Raw genomic sequence first — 24,068 nt, forward strand, 5'->3', positions numbered from 1 at the left:
GTTAGCACCAGGCAGTGCAAGGATGCTGCTGGATCCCACAATAGAGCTGTGAACACAGCCATATAGGAGTCACATTTCCCCAGAAAACCTTCCTGTGGCTGCCCTGCCCTCACTCAACCCTCAGCCTTTGCACTGGTTCTCTAGGGGATGCCATCACACCTACAGTAAGTGGCTACGTTTCTGAAACCTGCTTCACATCGATACCACTTTGGAAGCTACAGGGTAACCGCACAGGCAAGGACAACCACTGCATACACACACATGTGTACTTTAAAGTACAGGATGAGGTGTGTAGGATGCACATATATCTGTCATTGTTTTCAAGGACCCGATATAATAACTGGATACAGGTACTGAATCATCCTGAAAGCAAACCACATGGACATGAGACATAGGGACATTGCTTGTAAGAGTGAAAAACCTACAAGCAACGCTTGCAAGCCAGCCAGCACACAGCTGGACAGCTGATGTTACACCTCCAACAGAAAGCCTCAATTTGCCACTTGAAACTGAGAAACTTGGGAGACTTCTCTTTCATCACCCAGGATTTTGGGACAGGGCATGCACACGCTCCAGCATAACTCACAGCAAGGAAGAGTGTATGATTAGCAGAAACAAAACTGCAATTAGGAGGAGGCGATAATGGGCATCTGCATGAAACGTGCCCTCAGCGTGAAGTCCTATTACCGTGAACTGCTGTCTGCCTGGTTGCAAGGGGCCGAGCAGCCTTTCAGCTATAGGATTTTGGCACCAGATCTGTGAAACGATTAAAAACAAAAGCCCGGCAAGGGGATGCAGGCAGGGCTGCTGGGCTGGGTCTGGCAGCACTGGGCCCCAGAGGGCTGAGGAGGGCAAAGAAATATGAGCTATGTAGTTACTGCCAGGAGGACAGCAGGGATGTGGGCTTACCTCTACGAAAGGGAAGATGTGACAAGGCGAGACAGGAAAACAGTAGAGGCAAGTAAAGGGCAATGGATTGCTACAGGGTGCAAAAATAAGGGGGGGGGGGGAGTGACTAGCAATGCAGGGGCACAAGCACAAAGATGACAAGGCCTCTACACAGGGAGTAATGAGTAAGCAGGCTACCCATGCACGGTGCGATTGCAGCAGCAGTGACAGAACCACAGCCAAGCAGAGACCATTGTGCTCCGAATGCAAAACCAATGATAGAGGCAAAGAACAGCCCAGAGACACAGCTTGTGGGTTATTCCCACTTTGCTCTTGGCATTGCTCTTCTGGCTCTAGCAGCAGCAGTGCCATTTCCCATGCCGAGACCCTCACAGTAAGGGCCATTATAAAGGGTATTTTGGTTCTTATGATCTCTGGGTGAAAATGGATTCTCCTCCTTCATCATGCTGTCTTCCCCTGAAAGCCAAGCAACTAAAGAGAGAAGCCTCAGTATCAGTTCCCACTTCTGGCAATCCCAACGTTTCAGCTCTGCAGGTTGCCAGAACTATCAGAATCAGCTTTCTGCAGAACTAGCTTTCTGCACTGGGGTGTGCACGTAAAGGAGAGTGTGGTTTTATATTCAAAAACTGAAAATTCCTCAATTCATCCTTGTTCTATGCACTTAAAGCACATACACCAACATTGGCTTACATGAAATGCAAAAATTTGTTTTGCTCATCTTTTCAAACAAAGGTCCTATTTCTTCCGCAGGTTTAGAGTGCTTCATATAAAACATACTTTTCTACTACTACTCTTTTTACTAAATGTATCTCACTCATCAAGAAGGAGGAGAGAGAGACAGGGAATGTGTGACCACTGATATACAGGGTTCTAAGCACACCATAATAATGCAAAGCACTGTTCTACCACACAGGGGTACACTTAAGGGACCCATGCAAACAAGTTGGCTTTGGCTCTACCCTCCATAGAACAATCCAGAGAAGCAGGCTATGCACATCCTGTCTGAGGCTAAACCTCCTTTCTTCCATTCTGGACCTTCAGAAAGAAGTTTTCTGACTTTCTTCCCTATCTAAATCCCACAAAAACCTGAAATTTCACATTGAAAGTCCCAGTTCAGTAAGTGAATCTAACTAGTAAATGAAATTACATAAATATTCTGGTTTTGCAATATGTCTCTTTGATAGAAAAAGCTCCCATTTGTTTGGGAAAATAATCCGTTTCTGCATGTGTATTTGCTCTTAATTCTTATTGGAAAAACTGCAAGTCTGAAGTCTCTTGATGAAGATTCGTTCTCCAATTTACTGTCATTATACAAAACAGATTTCCTTCATCTTTTCTGTATCACATACAGTGAAAGCAGAAATATTCTGACACTGCCTCCCACTGTGCTGGAGACACTCAGCCAAAGAATTAATGGAATTGAACAGCACACCTGGATCTCAGCTCATTTACTCCTGTTGTGGATTTGTCCCAGTTTATGTCTCTAGAAAACAGATGTCCTCTTTGCACAGCTCTGTGTTGTTCAATAAAAGTATCAGAGGAAAAAAGTGAGACTTCAAATATTCTTCAAGCATCATGTCTTATTTAAAAACTACTTGCAGATTGGCAGGCAGCTCATAAAACATTTATGGAGCAGATTATTAGAGTGAAGTTGTAAAATGATCCCTATATAGGTTTATAAAATATAAAACGGACAGGTAGAAAGATGAAGAATCCAGCTGGGGAAACCAATGCCCTCTGCCTCGCATGATGCCAACTAATGGAGAAGAATCCTTCCAGTGTCAAGAGAGGAGGCAGGAGGCTCTCCCTGGACAGATTGGGATGCTTGCATCTGACCCAGTACTTCAGAATACCTTTGCTGGGTGGTATGTGGCTCCACAGCTGCCTGGAGCACCCCCAAAAGCCACAAAATGCCAAAGGGAAGGAGTTTCCATGTCTCTGTCTCAGGCCACTACTCTGGTTAAAACTCAGTGCAAGACAAATCCAGGAGACTGTCTCTAAAAGCATCTGGATCTCAGACATTCAAGCCCTGGTTGATGATATGGCAGTCTTTGTGTACCTTTTTTTTTACTTTTACAGTAAAATGCCAAAGCATTTCAGCACATGCCCAAAGCATTACTGAAACATGGGGATAATATTTAGTAGTCTTCGATGTGGAAAGGGGCCTCACTTTGTTAGGTTCAGCCAATACCATAAAACAGTTTGGATCCTGAAGCAGCATGCAAACTGCTGTCCCATTCCTGCAGAGGTTTATACACGTATTCTGTCTCTTACAGATGAGACAAATGAACCCACTGCACTTATCTGAAACAAAAACGAACCCCCACTTGCTTTTCAGGGGTCAGACCTTCACTCAGAAACATTTCTTTTACTGTAAGTCTACTTTAAAGAGTGCACCCAACCCACCTTAAGCTGTCATTCTACAAGAGTTTTGCAAGGACCACAGAGTTGCTGTTTACAAGGGGTTAGTGCTCAGTTCAGGCAATTTTTTCTAAGATGTTAAAGCAGTAAGGCTGCATATGTGTTTCAGGGCAGGACAATGTTCCATCCAGAGGAACAAACAAACAGGGCTCTGTCCATCTGGCCAAGGTCCCATCTCCACTGCTTGTGTGGAAACAATAGCTAGTAGGGCAGATAGTTTTACAATGGATAAATGATGCTGATATTGAGAGCTAAAGGCAAAAATCCTTCCTACAGTGATGTTGGTCCACACCCATAATTCACCTTTGTTGCTTGCAAACCTGAAATGTATTTAGTACCACAAAAACATGGAGTGTTCAAGGGACTACTGTAAAATGAACATTTTTTCATACTAAGAGTTGTTTTTCTATCCACTTTCCTCCTGCTTTTTTTGATGAGGTATCTGTAATGAGTTACTTCCATTACACTGGACCAAGTTTTTACCACAAGTAATTTGCAGCAAGACATGTAGCTGGGAATAGCTCCACTCCTCCTCTACCTACTCTCAAAGACCTATAATTTAGAGAACAGGATTCAAAGAGCAGTAAAAGACTGTGAGACAGCAAGCTATGACCTTCAGTTCAGGTCAAAGACACTCCAGATGACTGGCCCAAGAGGAACCAGGGCAGGTTCCCTTCCTGAGGGCTGCTTCTCAATTGCTCTCCCCCCTCCACTGTGCAGTCCTGCAGCTGACCTCCAACTAACTTGGATGCCTTACAAAGGAAGTTTTGAAATTCCAGTAGTGGTATTTTTTGCCTTTAGTCTTTCCCTGCCTTTGCACTGATTGACTCTTTGCCTTCCTAAATCACCACAGGAACAATTAAAAATAAACAAGATACTGTTTCGTTCTCTTTCAGGAAGTGATCTCCATAAATCTCTTTAGAAATGTTGTCATGCCTTCCTATGGCACAGTTGATGACATGAAGTCACTTCTCCCATTTCCCCTCCCAAAACAGCAGCTTGTTGCACATCATTCTCTCTGCAGCTTTGGAGGAAACTTGTGGAGAGCATTTTCCAAGTCAGCCAACTGCTCCTTGCACATCTCTCTCTTCAAAACTGTTCATTTCATTCCTGTTCTGCTCATGCTCTGTTCCTTGGAGACATTTCCAATACTTCCATTGCTGCCCCTCTCTTCTTATAGTCCTAGCTGAGGAAAGCTGAAGCACAAATCCCAAAAAGGGACTGCTTGTGTGTTGGTGGTACAGGCATGACAGAAAACAGAAATACCAGGAAGTGTACGGCAGAAATACACACCAGAAGAGTTTTGCAGTCAAACACTTCAAGCTGAGCAGTTGAGCTTGCTGATGCTGCTCTTAAGCACTCAGAAGTTATGAAAACTAAAGATACCCCAAAATATTGCACTAAAGGACACAGAAATAGTTCAACTTGGTGACAGCTGTGCTCCAACACCAGAGACCATAAGCCCGCTGACATCACGCAAAGCCTCAGCATCCCCCAGGAAACACAGCAGAGCAGCTTCACACGTCTCACCCAGCTATGCTGCAAAACCTTCAGAGCTTAACAAGTGAGTAGGGCATCTTGGCACTTCGATGATCTCAAGGAGGGATTCAACAGGGGAGATTTTGCAAGACTCCTAGCAGGCTGAGGTTACAGCTGATTCAGAGATGTAAAACACTTTTCCTTCCAGGGAACAACTCAACCCATGTCCAGTCAAACCAAGAGAAATTAAACTCACACTTCCTTTGATGAGTTGGAAAAGAGGGGAGAGTATAAAAGAGCAGAAACTGGTGAGGCAGCCTGGCAAGAGGTGGTGGCAGAACATGACAGCATGCAGCACACACACCCAGCTCTCAGTGCCCGCAGAGATATGGCCGAAGCTTCCAGGACATATCGCTGCAAATAGCACCATGTCATCAGACCAATGACATACAGCTCGTTCCACTGACATGCACATCACATGCCGTTAAATGCCATAACCTGTACATACCCACCTGCCCTCCACCCCTTACAGGGGACAAATACCCCTCTTTTGGTGACAGAAAGCAGAATTTGATGAATTGTCCAGCACGCATGATGTTAAGCTCTGTTATGACACATAACATCTCCAGTGTGTTGTCTGGATCAATCATGGTGTAACGTATCAGATTTCTCTTCTGGGAACCCTGCTCTTGCTGGGGGAACACTCTGCCTTGGGTCATGCTATTTCCAGTTGTTGAGATAGACAAGCTGGATGCAGAGGGCAGATGAGAAAGTGATTTCCGGGGCAATACAAGAAAGGAAGGGAGAGGCAGACTGTGCACAGAAACATGGAGGTGGGACACAAAATAGGAGCCAGCGCAGGAAGGAACACTGACCATATTAGGCTCGGATAGGCAACAGCACGCAGAGAAGAAGCCCACCCACAGCCATGATCGCAGCAACTGAAAAGCAAACAAAAAGGCCCAGGATAAGGAATAATCCCACTGCCCTGGCAATGCCCAAACACATTAGCAACATTATTATACGCCCTTCTTCCCTTCTGTTTTAATTATTATTTGGCTCTTAACATTCTGGGCTGCAAGGATTTCATGGCACAGGCTACTGGTGATAAAAACGCCTTGGAAAAATCAGGTAGATCCCAGTCCTGCAAAACAATTAACCGTGCGCTTCCCATACCTAAGAACCACCATTAAGGTTAATGGCGTCACCCATGTGCTTAAACTTAAACCTTGGAGTAGGCAAAGTGACTATTTCCACAAGCATGTGTGCAGTACTCATACTATCACCTTTAAAACACAAAGCAGTGGATGACTGCAAGCCCTGCTTTTATAGACCGTTATGCATGTACTCACTCAGTCCTTGTGTTTTGCACATGCATCGTGAATCTGCAGGAGCAGAGCCTTATGAGCTGTGTGAGAGCGTTCAGCCCATGTCAAGTCAAAGCGTGGTGAGCTGAAAGGCACCATGTGCTCACAGCTCACTTTCAGAGGCTGCCAAGCCATTACGTTTATCAGAGTATGTATTTGCCTGGCATCAGCCTGTACCTCAGCAATTACCCTTCAGCCTTGTCAGAGAACGTGCCATGGACAATTTTCTGTCAGCAAGACTATTAAAGTGATATAGCCAAAAAAAGATCATAGGGCAGAAGAAACAACAGGAAGATCTTCAACAGCATACACAAGCACAGGCTCAGCAGTGTAGACCCCAGCTAAAGTCAGATGATGATCTCTCATTATTTCTCCTAAAATCATTCTGTGTTCTTGGAAAAATAAAAATTGTGCCATTCTGAGTTTTAAAGTACACCCTACGATGCCTAAACACATTAAAATAACCTATTTAGACAAAATTAACATTCTGCAACTGCACCATCTTAAATTACGATGCAAAATAACTTCAGGCATGCAATGATTTACAGAATTATATACTGGATTATGTGCTTACTTAAATTAGAACTGGTGAAGAATGGCTCTCTAAGCTCCTTTCACATCAACACAACAACTCGCCAGCATTTTATAAGCAGTAATGTCTTTTTTTTTTTTTTTTGATTTTTCACTATAATTGACAATATTTGGTATTTTCATAATGCCCCAGATTGTGGAGTCATTAATATGGAAGAAGCTCAGCTTTCACTAAATCTCTTGATCCAATTTAACCCTGGATGTCCACGACTCAAAAGCCCCAGAAAGGCCAAAAGGAAGCAGTGATTAATTTGTTTTGTGTCAACTCTGCTTTTTAATGGGTTCAACCTCACAAGATCCGAGTGCAGACAGGTCTCTAAAAGATCACTACAGCTGTGATAACTATAACCACTCCCCAGTTAGCTTACATTTTAGTAAGGAGTGCTTTTCCCCCCTCAGGCATTTTCTAACAGTTGATGTCACCAGTTGTTCCCACACTGCTCAGCATGAAAGTTAAGGTTTTTGAAACAACAGTTCAATTAACCAAAAAGCAATGACTTCCATACAGTTAAAAGAGCTCAATAGTTTCTGAAACAAAGAAAACTACTCAAGCACCTCATCAGAAACTGAGCTGCTCTGAAATAAAACCTGCTCCCAGCACTGAACCCAGAGTACTTCAAATCCCGTGCTCCTTCGAGGTAGAAAAAAAGCTCAAGTGCAAGGGAGGTATGCCTTGATACAGCCTCACTCCTGCACTCCAGTCACACAGTGCTGTGCTGTGTCGCTTTGGGTCAAAATACTCAAAAGTACAACATGAGGAAAAATCTAAAGCTATTAGAAACAAACCAAATTGGTTCAGTGAACAACAAAAATCACTTCCCAGTCTCAGGAGCACCTGCAGAGGTAAGTCAATGGAGTACTTAAGCCTGAGAGTGCAAAGTATTCATTATTGCTCACATTAAAAAGACATCTTGATTAGGCAAAGATAAAGATATGAAAATTCTGAGGGCAACAGAACTGCATATTAAACAGCAGCAAACCCCTCATGCACCATGCCCCGATGGTCACCCCAGGAGAAGCCGAGTTTCCTGGTCTCCTTGCACCATGTGGGGATTTTTTTAGTTTAGAACCTGAAGATTTGAAAGTAAATGTTTTCCAGACAAGATCAAATACTGTGACGACATAAGAGATCACTATGCAGTGAAACACGTCTGGACTTCTTCGAGGTTTTAACATCTTTAACCAGCAAGCAGACCTTTTTACTGGGAAGTGATCGGACTTGAGGACCTCAAAAACACCTGTGCACAAGCACTGTCTCCTCCAGCCTTACTGAACCAACCAGCAAACCAATGGCTGCAGATGGTCAGAGACCAGGCTGGGAAACCTGGGCCTGCAGCACGCCCTCTTAGATCACCGCTGGCAGAGCTGGACCTGCCAGCATGGCCCAGCTTCTTGGCTCGACTCAATTACCATTTTCAGTGATCTTGGACAGGCAAAGCTAACAGTTCTCCAGCTCCAGCAAAGGTGACCCCTCTCATGCTCATGTGGTTTGCAAGCACGAGTGTCCAGAGAGTAAACTTTTAATAAACTGGTGCTAGGAGTACTGAACACCCCTGGCACTGTTTCAAACCCTGAACTATATGCTTTGTTAAGGAAATATATAAGATAGGCCTCACGACTGAAGGAGCGCCTTCAATGAATGTAATTAATTTACCACAGGTCTGCAGATGACCCAGACAGCATTTGGAATTAAACTAAATTTCTAGTGGCAGGATACATCTCAGCGAGACTGCCATACTGAGCTAAGGCTTATAAAAGTTATAAGTTGAAGACTTGGAGTCATGATAAATGAAAGCCTCATCCACTGCTTTTAATAAGTTGCTCTAATGGGATGTTCTTTAGAGGTTTGTGATTAGAAACCGCAATATCTGAGGATTTCTGGGAAGATTTTTCTAATCCTTCCTGCAGCCTTGAGCAATGCCCATGATTGCTTCCTGCATCTCCAGGTCAGAATGTCAGCTCTGCACCAAGCACCTCCAGACTCAACGTGCTTGCTTCAGTCACCAGAGAAACACCATTACTCACTGCCAACTGCAGGGAATATATTTATACTTAGCCCAGACCTATGTGATGTTAAGTAGTCACCTCCTCTTCCTATTGAGCTATGTGTAGTTCACATGTTAAGGCATGTCTCTTAGTGACAGACAATAACTGAGAATGCAGAAGTCCAAGCAGGCAATATATACACAATCACTATGGGAAAAGAGAGCAACACTTCCAAGGAAAGGGAGCACACTTGGAAACTTTCCTTGCAGTACACTCTGAAGCCACAGAAAGTGCAGATAACCTTTTCTGCAGATAAGAGCCCAAGTGCTGCAACATGGTGTGCCTCCAAGAGAGATCACACTTCCTACATCTAGTGTTCAATGGAGAATGGAATATTCACATATTCAGAGGAGCAGCGGGACAACAGCCTGATTTTCTTCTTCATCCTCTACCCACTCCACAGCCAAGAGAGACACTGTAAAACTCTACTTCAAAACAAGCACATACGGGGCTTTCATCAGCGCTTGGCAGCAACTTGGAGCTGCTACTACAGAAATCAAACTGCATTTTTAGCTTGAAAGGCATCCTAGTTCTCTTGTCCAAGTGGAAAAAGGACTTCCACAATACCATCAAATGCATCATCTGGATGAGGAGCTTTGGCTGTACTCTCCCACATTTCCCTAATCAGACAGAGCTTATGCCAATCAGTTTTCTGTTTGTGGTGGTTCTTCTGTCCACTCACTCAGCTGTTACTGAGTTACTGAGGAATAATTCACACATTCTTGGAGCTTAATTTCTGATCAAGCCAAGGTCATCTGAAAGCAGATTAGCCTGGGTCCCTAAGTTCTTCTCTAAACTGCAGCAACTTAGACTGGCTTACTGTGTGTTTGTACAGAAGTACTAAGCCCACAGTTGTTCAGAAGGAAAAAGAAATTGGAGCAGGCAAAGGGCAAAACTGATCTAGGTAGCCTACAGGCAAAACATTAGATGTAAGGACTATGGGCAGCTGATTTCCACACCAGCTCTGGGCTGGTGGACCTGTGGAGAAAGGAAAGTACCGGAGTACCTCTTTTTTGGAGAGGGAAACTGAGCAACAATGCTGCAAACACTCCTCTCCTGCAAAAGGTAGGAATAAAGAGCAAAGAGGCTCCTAATGTGATGGAGATAGTAAAAACACTGACCCAAAAGCAGGTGGTACTATACCCTGCCTCCTCTTGGTAGATGGAAATCTTGAATTGGCAAAAGCAATAGTTTCTCCAGCAAAATCCTTCCTGTTGGCAGATGGATTACAGGGGATATTTGGCAACAGACACTATCAATAAAATGGCTACAGATCATGGGAGACAATGTCCTGTAGGAAGAAGGAAGAATAGGTAGGAAAGTAGAGATAAAAATCTTCTTTAAAGTCACAACTAACAAAAACTGTGACTCATGCTGGAAAAATTCTCTCTATGAAAAATGTTACATATGACCTGTCTCCTGTTTCCTATGGAAATATTGAAGAAGTGAACTATTTTAAGCCCTGACACATCTTGGAAAAAGATGTCAGGAGGGGGCTGTGGAAAAATTCATTTTGACCTTCCACATCACAGAAGGCTGCACATGCTGGCTTGGGACCTGGGATACACACCACAGTCCTCTCAACCTCTCTACTCTATGAAAGTCACTTTTTAACAAGATGCACATATTTGTGTCCAGAAACTAGCCCTCTGCCACCACAGGGGCTGATATTTAAAAGTCTAAATCAGCTAAGGTCAAGGATGGATACTCCAGTGCAGAAGCTTTTAATTGCCAACACCCAGGTGGGAAGATTTGTCTTTGCTTTGTCTTTCCAAAGCTAGTTTCTTGCCAGAAGAAGTTTCTTGCCTTTCTATGTATGCACAGCACAGAGAGAGGTGCAATTTTTTGCTGCTTCAAATTTATTTTTCTTAAGTTCTATAAAAACCTCTGTCCAGTTCTTTGAAAGATCACTTTAGATTGAAAAGTCAACCATAATGGGTAGCTGGCTATAAATGCAGATACACAGCTCACTTCTTAGTTATTTTGAGCAGCTTTCACAAACATGCTTAGCACTGACCTAATAGCATTCCCATTTTACTCTGTAAAAGCCCATTCCTTTGTTTAATACTGCAAAGCTCTATTGCCTGGAGGATTGCAGGGAGCTGCAGTTTCTGAAGACTGACCCCAATATCCCTTCAGTTTTGTAAACAGCGCCGGAGGGACAATGCAGGGAAAACTGCTCTGGAGCTCTGGAGCAGTGGGTCTCCCTCCCAGGCTGATGGAAACCTGCTTTGGCTGGGCTGTACCCTCACCTCCTGTCTGGGTTTGTAGGATTTGAGGGCTGATACCACAACAACAGATGCAGCACCTCATTCCCTTTGTGTTGTGTAGCACACATCCTGGCTACTGGCATTGTCTGACAACTGAAGCAAAACTCTAACAATTTTAAATTAGTATATACTTCAATTATGTACAACAATGCAAGTGCTAACTGATTCAAGCATTGCTAAGAAAGCAAAATTTAGCTCTCCTGTATCTGTAAAATGTATTCTGCTGTTGAGAATAACACAGTCCTTAGAAAACAAAGATAATAACTCTATGTTCTTTAATTTAATGCTTGTTTCTGGTTTAATAATAGATTTTCAATCCACTTTTCTTTTCTTGCCCAGACAAGTACAGTCTGATTTAGTGAATCGCTTTGATTTGTAATCCTGATTGTTATATAATTAATATGCCCTTGATGCACAGAGCAGGAGACTTCAACGGTTCCCAGCTATTTTGCTTAGCGGTATTTATGACCTTGGTCAGAGGACACATTATTTACAGGAAGCGTTTTCTTGAGCATCTGCAAGTACATCAGCTCGGAAATGCAGTTTAATTGTTTAGAGCAAAGCGCATTCAGTTTCAAATTCCCAGGAACCTCCAGCTTCAGAAACAAAGCTCATTTCCACAGATGGACGCTGGCTTGTGGAAATGCCACTGTGACTAACGTTCAGTTGACCTTTGGTTTAGGGCCAGCAGCCAACGGGAAATGCCAAGCTGTTATTTACATTTGTTCAAAAGAAGCGAGAAGCTGCAGAGATAGTTGAAAGCAAAAAGGGAAAAGGTGTGGAAACTTCTGCCTCCAGGGCCCCAACAGAAAGTAAAAAGCCTGTAGAGCTAGCAAACTCCTGATGCCTACTGCTAGGAAATTACTTTCTGAACTGCAAGCATGAGGAGGCCTGCTCTCAAGTCCCTGCACTCTTCTGCCAGTTCCACCAAGTACTCTCAGTGCCCTGCCTCCTGAGATGCTCGCTTTTGTCCAGCACGTGGGAGGGCTAGCACAAAGAGATATACCATAGAGCATCTCATAGAGCAATATCCTAATTCTGAGGTGCCTAGGAACTCCCATGGTGCCTGAGAACAGCATGGAGCCAGAGATGAGGTGCTCATTTGCAGCAGTGCCAGGCTATGTCCTCACTGCGGCAGTCTGAGAGGTTTCTCTTGTAGCTTTGCTGTTGGACACTACCTGCCCTCCTACATTATGCAGAGAGGAGAAAGTGCTTGGACTCTGCACAGCTTGCTCAGCATGGAAAGCAGCGTGATTTGAGCTGGAGCAAATCCTGGAGTTCAAAATGTCTGTTTTTCTAAAAGTAATTATAAGAAAGAAATAGAAAAGAAAATGTAACTCCCTAGTACTAAGCGCTGGAACACATAACCTCTCTAAAGATAAAGTCTTCCAGAAACGGAAACAGGTTACAGCTTCAGAAAGGGATTATCCTATGACTTGGAATGCATTTATCATCTCTGCAATGTCACAGCATGAGAGTGACTCCAGGAATTGTCTTGAAACTGTATCCAAGGCAGAGCTGCATGACTGACACATTTCATTGGCATTTCTGCTTCTTTCAAACAGGAAAAAATTTTTTGTTTTGCTTTCAAATCGGCTGTCAGCTTTCTCGGTTTCTGGCTTTATTTTTCTGCTTTGAAGAGTTACTCTGCACAGTAGACAGGCTTTAAAATACACAGGAACTCAGAGTGGCCAAGAACTCCTGCAGTGTTGAAACTAATTTTCTAATGACAGACCAAACTTTGGTGCTAGAGGCTCCTCTACCACCTCCAGCAGAGAGACTGGGTTCTTCCCAGTCTAGCAGAAGGATTAAAAATCTGAAAATGGATGTAGGTCCTCTTTTGTTCCCCGGAGACAGCGCAACCCATGGAGATGTAGTACCTGTAGGTCTGCAACAGCAGTCTCAGGCCAAGGCCCATGTCAAACTGGGATAGCAGCTGCTTCGAATGAAAGTTTATCTTCCTTAACCATTTCTTCACAGCTCATTCCCAGGCAGGCCTATCACAAGCCTGCTTTGCTTGGTTCTCCATCCAGATAGCAGAGAGAATGAATGTAAACCAGCAAACTCCTCCAATCCCTTCTACACTCAGGGTGGTACCATGGAGAAGCTCCCAGGAGCCTACATCTGCCTGGAGTTTCATGCAGATTGGTGAGAGTACGGCACAGGAAGATTAAGGCAGCAGTAGAGGAGAGGATAAAACTCCAGCAGTCAAGGACTTTACAAATATGTTGAGGGATAAAGAGCCAAGAGGAAGCACACATCGTGGAAAGCCCATCAGGGCAAAGGACAGAAGGCCGTAGCTAACAAAACTGCTGATAAATGGCTCAGTTGTGCAACTGCTTGCTCAGATCTGAGCAGGGTAGGAATAAAAAAGGCCAAGTGCAAGTGCATGTCCTCAACAAAGGGATCCTTACCATGTCCAATGCCTGTGGGAAGAGCAGCAGCCACTAGCTGTCACAGGATACAGCTACAAAAGGACGTGTGTCCCTCCACCTGAGATTCATGCCTAAAGGCTCCTTTTGCAGATGCAAAAGCTACATCCGCAGCTTTTCTGCAGTCATGCAAATGTTGCTCCCTGTCTGTGCTGATAAAAACAAGCACTGAGGCTGACGGAGGTCAAGTCCACATCCCTCTGTCTGACTGGAAAAGGATCTGACCCAAACCCTCCGGCCTTTAAAGAGGGATTTGAACACCAGCTCACAGAGTTTAGAGTCAGACAGGTTTTTTTTTGCCTACAGCTTTTCTGGAGCCACTAGTATAACCATTTATACTCTGCCCCACGCTGCTGCTTGCTTCTCATGCAAACCAGAGCATTTACTTTGCTATTTTTAAGCCCAACAAGTCTCTCAAAGCAGGTGACAGGAGCCTGAATAGCTGAGTTGCAAGTGTTTGTCAGTTTCTGACCTTTACTGGAGAGGAGTCTGGCATCCACTTACCTGTCAGGACAGGAAATAACTGTGCCTTTCTACAGATGCTGTATGACTGGGGACAAAGCTGTTCAGCCTGGCTGGATTTCACTGTAGTGTGTTCACTGACAAACATTTGCAATTCCTCTTTGAAACAAGACTCTCAGCTGATATGTTCAGCATCAGTGCAGTTCCTCTGCCAGTATCTTTTAACTATTACTAGCACAATGTCTTGCGACATATAGTCACCTTGCTAGACCCAAGCTCGAGAAAGCAAGACTGTGAGGGACTTTCTAAGCCAAAGTGTTTATTTTGCTTTGAAAACAAATTCAGTATCACCAATAGATGCTATGCTGGCTTGGCACCTCAGACTGCTATGCATGAATGACGCTGCACTGTTTGACTGCTGCCATTAAAATAAATGCACTATGTTTTGACAGGTACTGCACTGACTGCGAAGAATACATATGTAGTATATGAAAAATTGTCTTGTGTGTTGGCTGCTACATAAGTTTAGTGACGTAGTACAAACTGATCCTGACATAAGCTAGATTTTCCCCCAATACCACAATTCCTTGTTCACCAACAAGTTCTATCAACTCCCATTACAGTTGTCAAAGATTGTATAGTCCAGCCTTTTATCACTTGCCTATGTTTAAGCACATGAGAAGTCTATGGGATTGTTTGATAGCTTAAAGCTGAGCAATTCCCTCTACGTGAGGATCTCTCTGCATAATTTATTAGTGCATGGGGAAAATATTAGCATCCTACACATGAAAAAATGAAATCCAGACCTGACCAAACTTAGGGCACTTAGCCATTTGGATGGAATTCTTCTCTTTTTCTTCACAAGTTTTTTCCTGAAGTCACACTCTGCGAGAAAAGCCCACTGCAAGGTCTGAGTGTAAACATATGGGCTTTAGAATATTTAACCTATTACAAAAAGTTCTGCTTATTTTTAAAGCAGAAATAGGAAAACACTCCAGTGAGAATCAAATAAAATCTAATAATCAGGGCCAGTCTACACAGAGATGAGAATCACTGGAAGTGAACTACATCTGTGAGCACACATTGGCGATTCCTGTCTGTCCAAACAGATCAATCAGCCCACCCTCATGCTGCTTTACAGCACTACTGCTTGACAGCTCTGTTCACATGCTGCTCTCGCCTCAATTGTGCTAATCAGCTGGCCAGATAAAAGTTATTACAAAAGTTGGAGAAGTGTAAATACACAGCTTCTTCTCTTACCTTCCACTGAGAAGGAAACCGATAACAACAGCCAGCAGAATAACTCCCACTGTTACAGACACAACAATTATAGGAATCTGGCTCTGGTCACTGGATGCAGCTACTGCTGAGATGAAAAACAGAAAATGGAGATTAAGGTTAAAATTATAGTCAGCACTTGCATGGGTCTTTCTTGTGAGGCTGTCAATGAGGTTTCAGTCTTACCAGTTCATTTTTTCTTTTATGGTTTGTGCTTTCCCCCTTTGCTGTCTGTTTCTACTTTGGAAGGGAAATGGGTGGAAAAGAACCAAAACACATAAAAAACCAAGCCAAAACCCAAACTAAATTGTATCTCATCACTGAACTCAGAAATTAAGTGCTAAAACAACTCAGCTTTTGAGAGAGCAAACTGGAGTTCGTCCTTCCCAGGTCAGCTGCATTGGAAATCACACAGATGAAAAACAAAATAGGCAGAGAAAACATTCATGGAATAATATTGCTGCAGTTTCTAAATAGGTGATGTGAACAAGATCTGAGACAATTAGCATTATCTGTGCTTCAAGAAGCTATAAACAATTAAACCCAAATTCCCCATACCATCTATATAATACAGCCAGAAGATGGTTACTGTAAAATAGGAATCTGCAAAGACACACACACACACTGCTTGGTCATTTTATCTGCTAAGGAAAGTGTAACTGTGCCAGCCCATGCCTTGTAAAAATCCCTCCTGACAAAAATGCAGTAGATGAGTCCCATGATAAAGACACAAGCAGAAAGGTCAGGAAATCTGTGTTCAAGAACCAGGTTTTGCCATATGTTAACTATGTTAAGCAGGTGAGTAGATTCTTGAAGCCTGGTAAATGGAAATGCTAACACCCATACTGTGCTTATCCGCTTAATACTGCAGGGGAAGGGCCCCACCTCTCCCTAGAGATTTGCACACTGTGATTCCCAAGCAGAAACCTAAGCCTTCTCACTTTCCTCTCTCCACCACCAGCTACTCAGCTGCACATCCCTTCTCTGGGGTACAGATCTGGCCTCCTCCCCCATAAACACATTTGGCTGTTGTACGGGACAAACCTCGCTATAGCTGCTGACGGGGTTAGGAAGTGCCTGCCCTGGCCTTAGTCCCAGATGCAACTCCAGCCACTCCAGGGAGAAGCAGAAATTGATTTCTGAGCTGCAGAAGATCTTTAACCAAATGACAGAAATAAAGGGGGTCCTTAGCACAGGATTAATTTTATGGAGGCTATAAAATAACTGAATCGAGCCCCATATTAATTGTTAAAAAAAAAAGAAAGAAGAAAAGGTGAGGCACTGAGCATGCAACGGGTTTCAAGTAGCTCTTTATACGGGAGCTCTCCAGTGCTTGACTGCAAGTGATGTGGGCTCAGGAACAGCAAATGATTTCAGAATGACTGGCCCAATACATTAAAATTTAATGTTAACTGCTCCAAACCTGTGCTATCATCCAGAGATTTTATTAGCCTCACGAATTTATAGAAGCTCCTTAAGATGATGCTTTATTGCTTTCTTGGCAAAATAATTAAAAAGAAAAACATTTAAAGGAGAACATTAAGCTATTACTCTGGAGTTTTTTTGCACAGTTCGAGGGATAGCAAAGTAAGATGGACCCTGCTGTGATTTAGGGTAGAAGGGGAGCATGAATTTGTAAACCGATCTGGAACCTTGCAGCCATGTGAAGGAGGGGATTTGCATTAGCCTGCCTCTGTGACAAGATCCTGCTCCCTCCTGAGTGATCAGCTGGACTAATTCACCAATACAGCATAAAAATAGCTTTGGGCAGTGTTAGTCTGTGGCCAGATCAGGGATGAGCTCTCTGGCATTCAGAAAGGGGGAAGCATCAAGTGGGCACACCCAGCTACAGCTTCCACCTAAACATGAACTGCCATTGAAAACTGCAGATCTAGCTCCAATGCAGTGCTCTGCAGAACTGCACATTCAGGCAAGAGTATGTAAAACAAAGCCAAAGTTTGGAAAAAGAGACGAGTCCTGATGAAGTTTCAGGTTTTCTCATCCCCTCCACTTCTCAATGCTTAGATCACTCAGCTGTTAGCCATTGCTGTGATAGTTCCTCCAAACGTATACAAACAAATTTACAGAAACACTGTGAACTGGAAACAAAACACGTTGCTCCAAACAATTTTGGAAGGTGAGTAGATGCTTCATTCCCCCAACAGTAACTGGAAGGCTTGTGTTTGTGCCTGAATCAAAATTAATTGGTTGGGCTCTCCAAAATGTTCAGTTCTGAACTCCGACATCGCACTAGGACTTCAGACTGCACTTGCTTTCAAAGCATCTGTTTCTCTGGGATGCTGGAACACAGGAAAGCAGTGGGGAGTCTGCTCACTCTTCTGGCACTAAGGCTGACTTTGTATAGCATTTTGGGGGAGGAAAAAAACACTCTTTTTGAGAGGTCTAAAATGTCAAATGGAGCTTCATTTGTGCAAGGTACTGAAGCTTACTTTATATTTCACAAGAAGCTTTGATGAATTATCACTATTCTAGGACTAGAATTGCAGGAGACTACGGCACTGGATCAAATGTGCATGCATTTAATAAAGTATTTCACTAATATTCTGGAATACTATTAGTTGAATTATTCTAACTTAGGAAATTTCCAACTGCTAGCAAAATTTTTCTAGTATAAACATGGAGTAATCTTCAGTCTAACACAATTCTGTTGCTACTTATAGGATTAATGCTTAACACAATAAGAAATACATTAAATGGACCATTTTTATAGCATTATTACTTGCATCATGGTGCTATTTGCACTATATTAGTTCAAGCATTGGCTCCACAGCTGTATCTGTACAAATATTGTGATTCCTTTAAACATCTATGATGACTTCAAAGGTGGCATACGTTGAAATGACAACTTGCTATCTTTTTCTCAAAGAGCTGATGATGAATTTTGTATGAACTAGAATACCAGCAATTGAAGTATTGATGAATTTCAATTTCTGTGGAAAACACAGAATCAATTGGCTCTTTTCCACAGGAATAAACTGAGCATTTTCACTGTATATTTTCCTTTTCTGCACAATTAGTATACAAGATTATTAGATGATGGTTGTACAAACTGGAAAAGACATAAAAACTACATATTTTGGAAGTGCATCTTTGACACCTCAGCAAAAATCTGGCAGTCAGGACAAAAGGAGTTCAGCCATGCCTGAACCCATGCGAAAGAACAGCTGGACAACTGAACACAACCCTCAGCAGCTGGGTCCTCATGCTCTCAGCCCCAAATCTGCTCCAGAACACAGACCCGAGTGATCAGATACATTGAAAGAAAAAGCAAATCAATTCAAGCTCCACAAATTTTTAACGGGCCAAGAGAATTCCTATGCCAGCAGTGCACATTTTCATTACTTCTGATCACAAGTCAAATTCCTTGCCTCAAGGCTGTGGCACTGACAACCATCAGAAGCCATCTTTCAACTTGACAGTAACTTGCATCAAAAGATGTGAATGCTGGCTAAATTTTTCCCCTCACAGAGATGCCCTATTTCAGGAGAAGAATCCTTTTCCCCAGATGTAATCAACAGATACTTAATAGAGAGCTCAGTGTCCTGTGCAGATGGCCACAAAGGGTGTGGAGAAGGTTTCAGCCCTCTCCTCCTGCCACTCTGGCCTTGTCCTCCCTCACACAAGTACTGCATGTTCCCCTCTGTCTATTGGGAAAGAGTACAAGAGTGGAGCAGAGAGTATCTCCACCTTCTCTTACTCACTGGCAAGCCAATAGCAACCATTCAACACTAACATCTCTCCCAAATACAGGGCTTTTCTAAGCCAGTTCTAAGATTTTCTAAGGCATTTCTGGAGCCTAACAATCTCCTGGTGCCTCAACTCCTGCCCCAATGTGTGAAACAAGGAGGCAAGGGCAGATGTGTTAACCCGCCTAGTGTACAGTCATGGTGTGTCCGATGCATAATAACTCAAGGAATGAGACCAGAAAGGAAAAGAGCACAAGACCAGCAGAACTCTCTATGAAGGTATCAACTGACTCCTTGCTGGTAGCCATTTCAGGGTAATGAACTGACAGCAATTAAAAGGACTTACACACTGGGCTGGTTTCAAACTCAAATCTTCGACTGAAGCCACCGTAGCCAGCAGCTGTCCGGGCACGGATCTGGAAGACGTATGCTGAGCCTGGTTTCAAGCCATCTGCCGTAATCGTGGTCTCTTTGGATTTGATGATGGTGTAGCTTGTTTCCTGATCCTTTTCCCAACCCCAACAAAAAACACGAGTTCAAACACACAAATACTGGCTCCAATGGAACAGACTCTTAACAACTCCCACAACAGTGTTACAGAGAATTAATGAAATACACACTTTTAAGGATCTCTTCCCCTTGAAATAACCCTCTGAAGGCCCTTCCAACAGTACAAAAGGAGAGATCTGTTTTTCCCTTGCCCTGCTGCTTTTATAGCCAATGACTCCAGGAAGTGTGCGAGGTACTTTCCAGCCATAAATAACAACACATAGGACCAGAACTGGCACTGTAGTGGGGGCAGCTTTCTGTCACACTGGATGTGCACATCTTAAAAGGCAGTGCAGCTGGCATAGAGATGCCTGGGGCAAATGAGAGGTTCAGACTACAAACAAAAATCAGTCCCAAGGCACTGGAAAGCAGAAAACAGTTCCTTTACCTTAAAGAGGGATTTTAATTTATAGCAAAAACTAGCGCTCAGTAATGTAATTAAGCCTAAAAGAGAATCATATATTATACATTGTACAACTTTATGCTGGCATTTCTAGAGCCACGAATTAGATCTTGGCCAGGAACAGCCAAATAAAACTACAGGAAGATAACTAATTTTGCAGTGTTCTTCTGAAGAAATGAACTTGAAGAAAATTCGCTTGAAATAAATCTTAATTTAAATCAGTTTCTAATGTGAAAGAGTTTCAGTTCTTTGATTAAAATTTCACTCAAATGCTTAGTAATTACTCTTAGAATTATTTACCGTAACACATAATCTTGACAAGAGCTCATAAATTAAGGACTACAAACTAGGAAAATGCTTTTTATTCACCATACCCTCTCAAATCTAAATTATTATGAAGTAAACAGCAGTCTGGGGCAATTTTCCACCAAGATTTCTGCACCTCTATTAGGATCTGAACTCACTGTTCTTTTTCTTTCCCACTTAACGGGCAACTTTCCACAGAGAATAACACATCTGTCTGAGGCCCTGGGAATCTCCACATGTAGGATCACCTATTTTCTCACTGAAGCCTATAGCTAAGCAGGACTGTATGGAGGTATCTGTATCTACTTGCCCTTCTTTTCTTGTTAAGGAATGAATTCTCTTAAAGGAATGTGATCTGATGAATCTCAGTTTTCTGAAACATTTAATATCGATCATTCTTATCCACTGGAAATGAACACTGTGAATTCACTGTTATAAAGGCCTCAAACCCAAGAGAATATAAATGACAGTGACAACAAACAAGAAGGATTAAGGATGACATCCCAAATATAGCTGAATGAATAGTTAAAAAGCACTAAGTGAATATTAGTTCACATATTTGCTTGCATGTCAGCCCAATTAGATTTTCAATACACTGCTGGCTCTGCAAACATTTAAACACTTGAGCTTTCCTACAGAAGACACTAAGCTTAGCTACCAGCCTGAAACAAATAAATCAAGACAGCATAGACTCAGTCTGACGGTAGCAACCTTCCCATGAATGACTTGCACTTTAAGAACTATTTACTGAAGCTACTTGTGAATAAATTTTTGATCACAAATACAAGATTCTAAAACCCTATCATTTGTTTGGAAAGAAACTAAATAGAACAAACATACTTTTCCAGCCTTATTTGCTCATCATTAAAGTTTAGAGTCTAATCTTCCCAGGCCACTCCAAGGTAAGGAGACAGTACACCACAACATTCATTCAAAGTCAATAAAAAATCTGAAATTCACTAGTTCCAGTAAAACCATATCCTGATTCTTTGTACTTTGTTGGAATCCCACCATTCTGCTATAGCAGCACTTCCAGTACCCCAATAAATGACATCCAATTGATTTTTTCAAAATATCACATAGAATAATTCAGCTGGAAGGAACCATCGAAGATTAGGGAGTCCAACTTCTTGACCACTTCAGAGCTAACCAGAAGTTCAAGCATGTTATTGAATGCATTATCCAAATGCCTCTTGAACACTGACAGGCACGGTGCGCATCGTCCACTTCACCAGGAAGTCTCTTCAGTGTTTGATCACCTTCATGGTAAAGAAATTTTTCCTAATGCCCAGTCTGAACATCTCCTGGTGCAGTTCTGTGCCATTCCCACACATCCTAATGAACAGGTCAGGCACACAGACCTTGCACGCTTCCTCTAACTTTTGCTCTGGGATCTTGGTTTCACTCCTCCTCAGTTGCATAATGCAGATCACTTCTCCTTAGAGCTCCCCAAGGGACTTACAACAGGTCCTCAGAAAACAATGGGCTGGTTAGCACCTTCTTGCCCAAAATTTGGACTGCTGGCAAATCCAGCTGGTTTTCCACCACTGGAGGTTTCTGGGCAGAAAGCTGGGGGCTCAACCCTATTTAAGCCACTCATACCCTGTCCAAGCTCTCTCAATTAAAAAAGAAAAAAAACAAACATTTTATCCTGATGAAGAAAATTTTTTAATCTCTTTCCCAGGTTTGCTTGGGCTGCGGAACTGAATCTCTCCCAGAAAGAAAGAGAGAAAGAAGAGGATGAGGAGGAAGGTGGTCCAGTGCTGTTGAGTGCTGAGTGACCTCACCTATGCAATAAAACTAATTAAAGATCTTCTACAAGATAGAAATTTGACCCAAAAAAATGGGAACTGTGACTCAGTTTCATTATTTTCTTCCATTTTTAAGAGAGAAACCCTGGTTACATTTCCAGCTAAAGCTACAAATTGCTTTTCAGATGAACCCCTCAAATCTAATTTTTTGAAATCTTAGTTGAGCTGCATAGTTCACAAAACATTACTTACAAAAAATGCATTTAATAGAATCATAGAATCCTTAAAGTTGCAAGGGACCTTTGAAGGCCATCTAGTTCAACTCCCCTGCAATGAGCAGGGACACCACAGCTAGAGCAGGCTGTCTAGGGCAGCCTCACCTTGAAAGTCTGCAGGGACAGGGCATCAGCCACGTCACCAGGCACCCTGTCTCAGTGCCTCACCACCCTCACTGTAGAAGATTTTTTACTTATATCTAACCTAAATCTACCTCCTTTCAGTTTGAAAACATTTCCCCTTATTCTATCACCAGTGACCCTGCTGAAGAGTCTGTCCCCTCCTTTCCTGTAGCTCCCCTTTAGATACCGAAAGACCTCTATCAGGTCACCTTGGAGCCTTCATTTATTGGCATTTTGTTTTAAACTTCACTAATTTTTCAATAAGAAAAGATGTCACCATTTGAAACAGGGGCAGAGATGGTCAACCTTTGTAGGAAAAGTGTTTCTCATTACACAGAGATTTAGAGTTGGGAAAAAAGAAAAAAAAAAAAAAAAAAGGCAAGCTTTTAAAAGCCATGATGCCCTTCTTCACATCAGAACAGACACTGCCTCATTTTAACCCTCCCTTCCTTCCTTATACCCTGGATACAAAACCAAGTGAGGAATTGAAATACCAAGTGCAAGGGATAGCCTGGTATTTCTGAGAGGATATAGAAGCTTGATCCCCAAACCCTCCTATTTTTAACAACTGAACAGGTTCTACCTTAATGCGATAAGGCTGAGGAGGAATCTGACACAGATTTAATGTATTTGTTCAAGAGAAGCGGCACACTAATGGAAAACAACACCCTCATTTCAAATCTTCCTAATCATTTACTGCAAAATCAATGTGACATTGATTTATGCATAAAACTGCTCCATTCCTTTCCATGACTCAGATAATTAGAACCAGAAGAAGAGGACAGGAAAGAGAAGGTACTTGGGATGCTCGGCAATCAGTCCATCACACCTTTTCAAAATATTTGATTTCGTATTCCAGGATGATGCCGTTGGGTCGATCTGGCTCCTGCCAGGAAAGGGAGATGCTATTTTTAGTTATCTTCCCTTTTTTCACACTACTGACTGGAGAAGGTGCTGCAAGACAGGAGAAAAAACAGAACAGACAAAACCATGGTTAGTAAGATGGTCTGCCCCTTCTGAACTCAAACTCATCAGCATGTCATCCTTAGCTACTGCAAATCAGTGGGGCCTGTTTTCACTTTGGTGGTATTTGGCCATTTTTAACAGCTGGGAATCATGCTGCCTGCTGCCTCAATTAGAGCAGTAATGATTTACCCCAGGTTAGGGCTAAGTCCACATGAAGAGCTCATAATGAATGCTGAGCAACCAACTTGTGCCACTGCTGGCATTTCTGGAAAACGTTGGATTCCACTACGTGTTGATTTAGATAAACCAACAGATGACAAAATGCAAGGAGAAATGAGATTCAAGAGAATGAGCTTGCTCTGAGCAAATCAAATCAGCATGATCCCAAAAAAGCAGTGGACTCGCACAGATTTTCAGCAGCTGAGGATCTGACCAGGATTGCCCACTTGAGCAAAATAAAAACAGGAACTGATATTAGTGGCTTATACCTCCACCTTGTCTTTTCAAGCATTTGCAAATTCATCAACCCCACATCTTGTCTATTCAAGCACTTTTCCAATGTATCATGGGCTTATATTACCACAACAGAATTACATATTGATTACATGTTGCCATCCTTCAGCTGCTCTGCAGGTATGCATTTCAGCACACACAGAACACTTTCAGTTATGCAGGCTCCTTAACTTTGCCTTGTGCGCTCACTGAAGCCAAGGCACCTTCCAGCACCTGTTTC

The 24,068-nt window shown here is 42.7% G+C and overlaps 1 protein-coding gene across 14 annotated transcripts in view; it reads right to left on the reverse strand.

Moving 5' to 3' along the window:
- Positions 1-24,068, reverse strand: part of EPHA5 (EPH receptor A5) — a 196,082-nt gene that overhangs the window by 33,891 nt on the left and 138,123 nt on the right. For 5 of the 14 annotated variants that reach the window (XM_042870462.1, XM_042870464.1, XM_042870468.1 and 2 more), the window contains exons 6-9: positions 23,199-23,323; positions 19,309-19,468; positions 15,238-15,343; positions 5,685-5,750 (exon numbers count right to left, since the gene is read on the reverse strand). In XM_042870462.1, coding sequence (XP_042726396.1) covers positions 5,685-5,750; positions 15,238-15,343; positions 19,309-19,468; positions 23,199-23,323 — 457 coding nt within the window. Of the gene's footprint in view, positions 1-5,684; positions 5,751-9,956; positions 10,105-15,237; positions 15,344-19,308; positions 19,469-23,198; positions 23,324-24,068 lie in introns of all 14 variants that reach the window. The other 9 variants (XM_042870463.1, XM_042870471.1, XM_042870467.1 and 6 more) reach the window with 6 other exon arrangements.

Source organism: Lagopus leucura, unplaced genomic scaffold (assembly GCF_019238085.1).
Source record: "Lagopus leucura isolate 7727_CA_CO unplaced genomic scaffold, USGS_WTPT01 Super-Scaffold_100004, whole genome shotgun sequence".
NCBI lineage: Eukaryota > Metazoa > Chordata > Aves > Galliformes > Phasianidae > Lagopus > Lagopus leucura.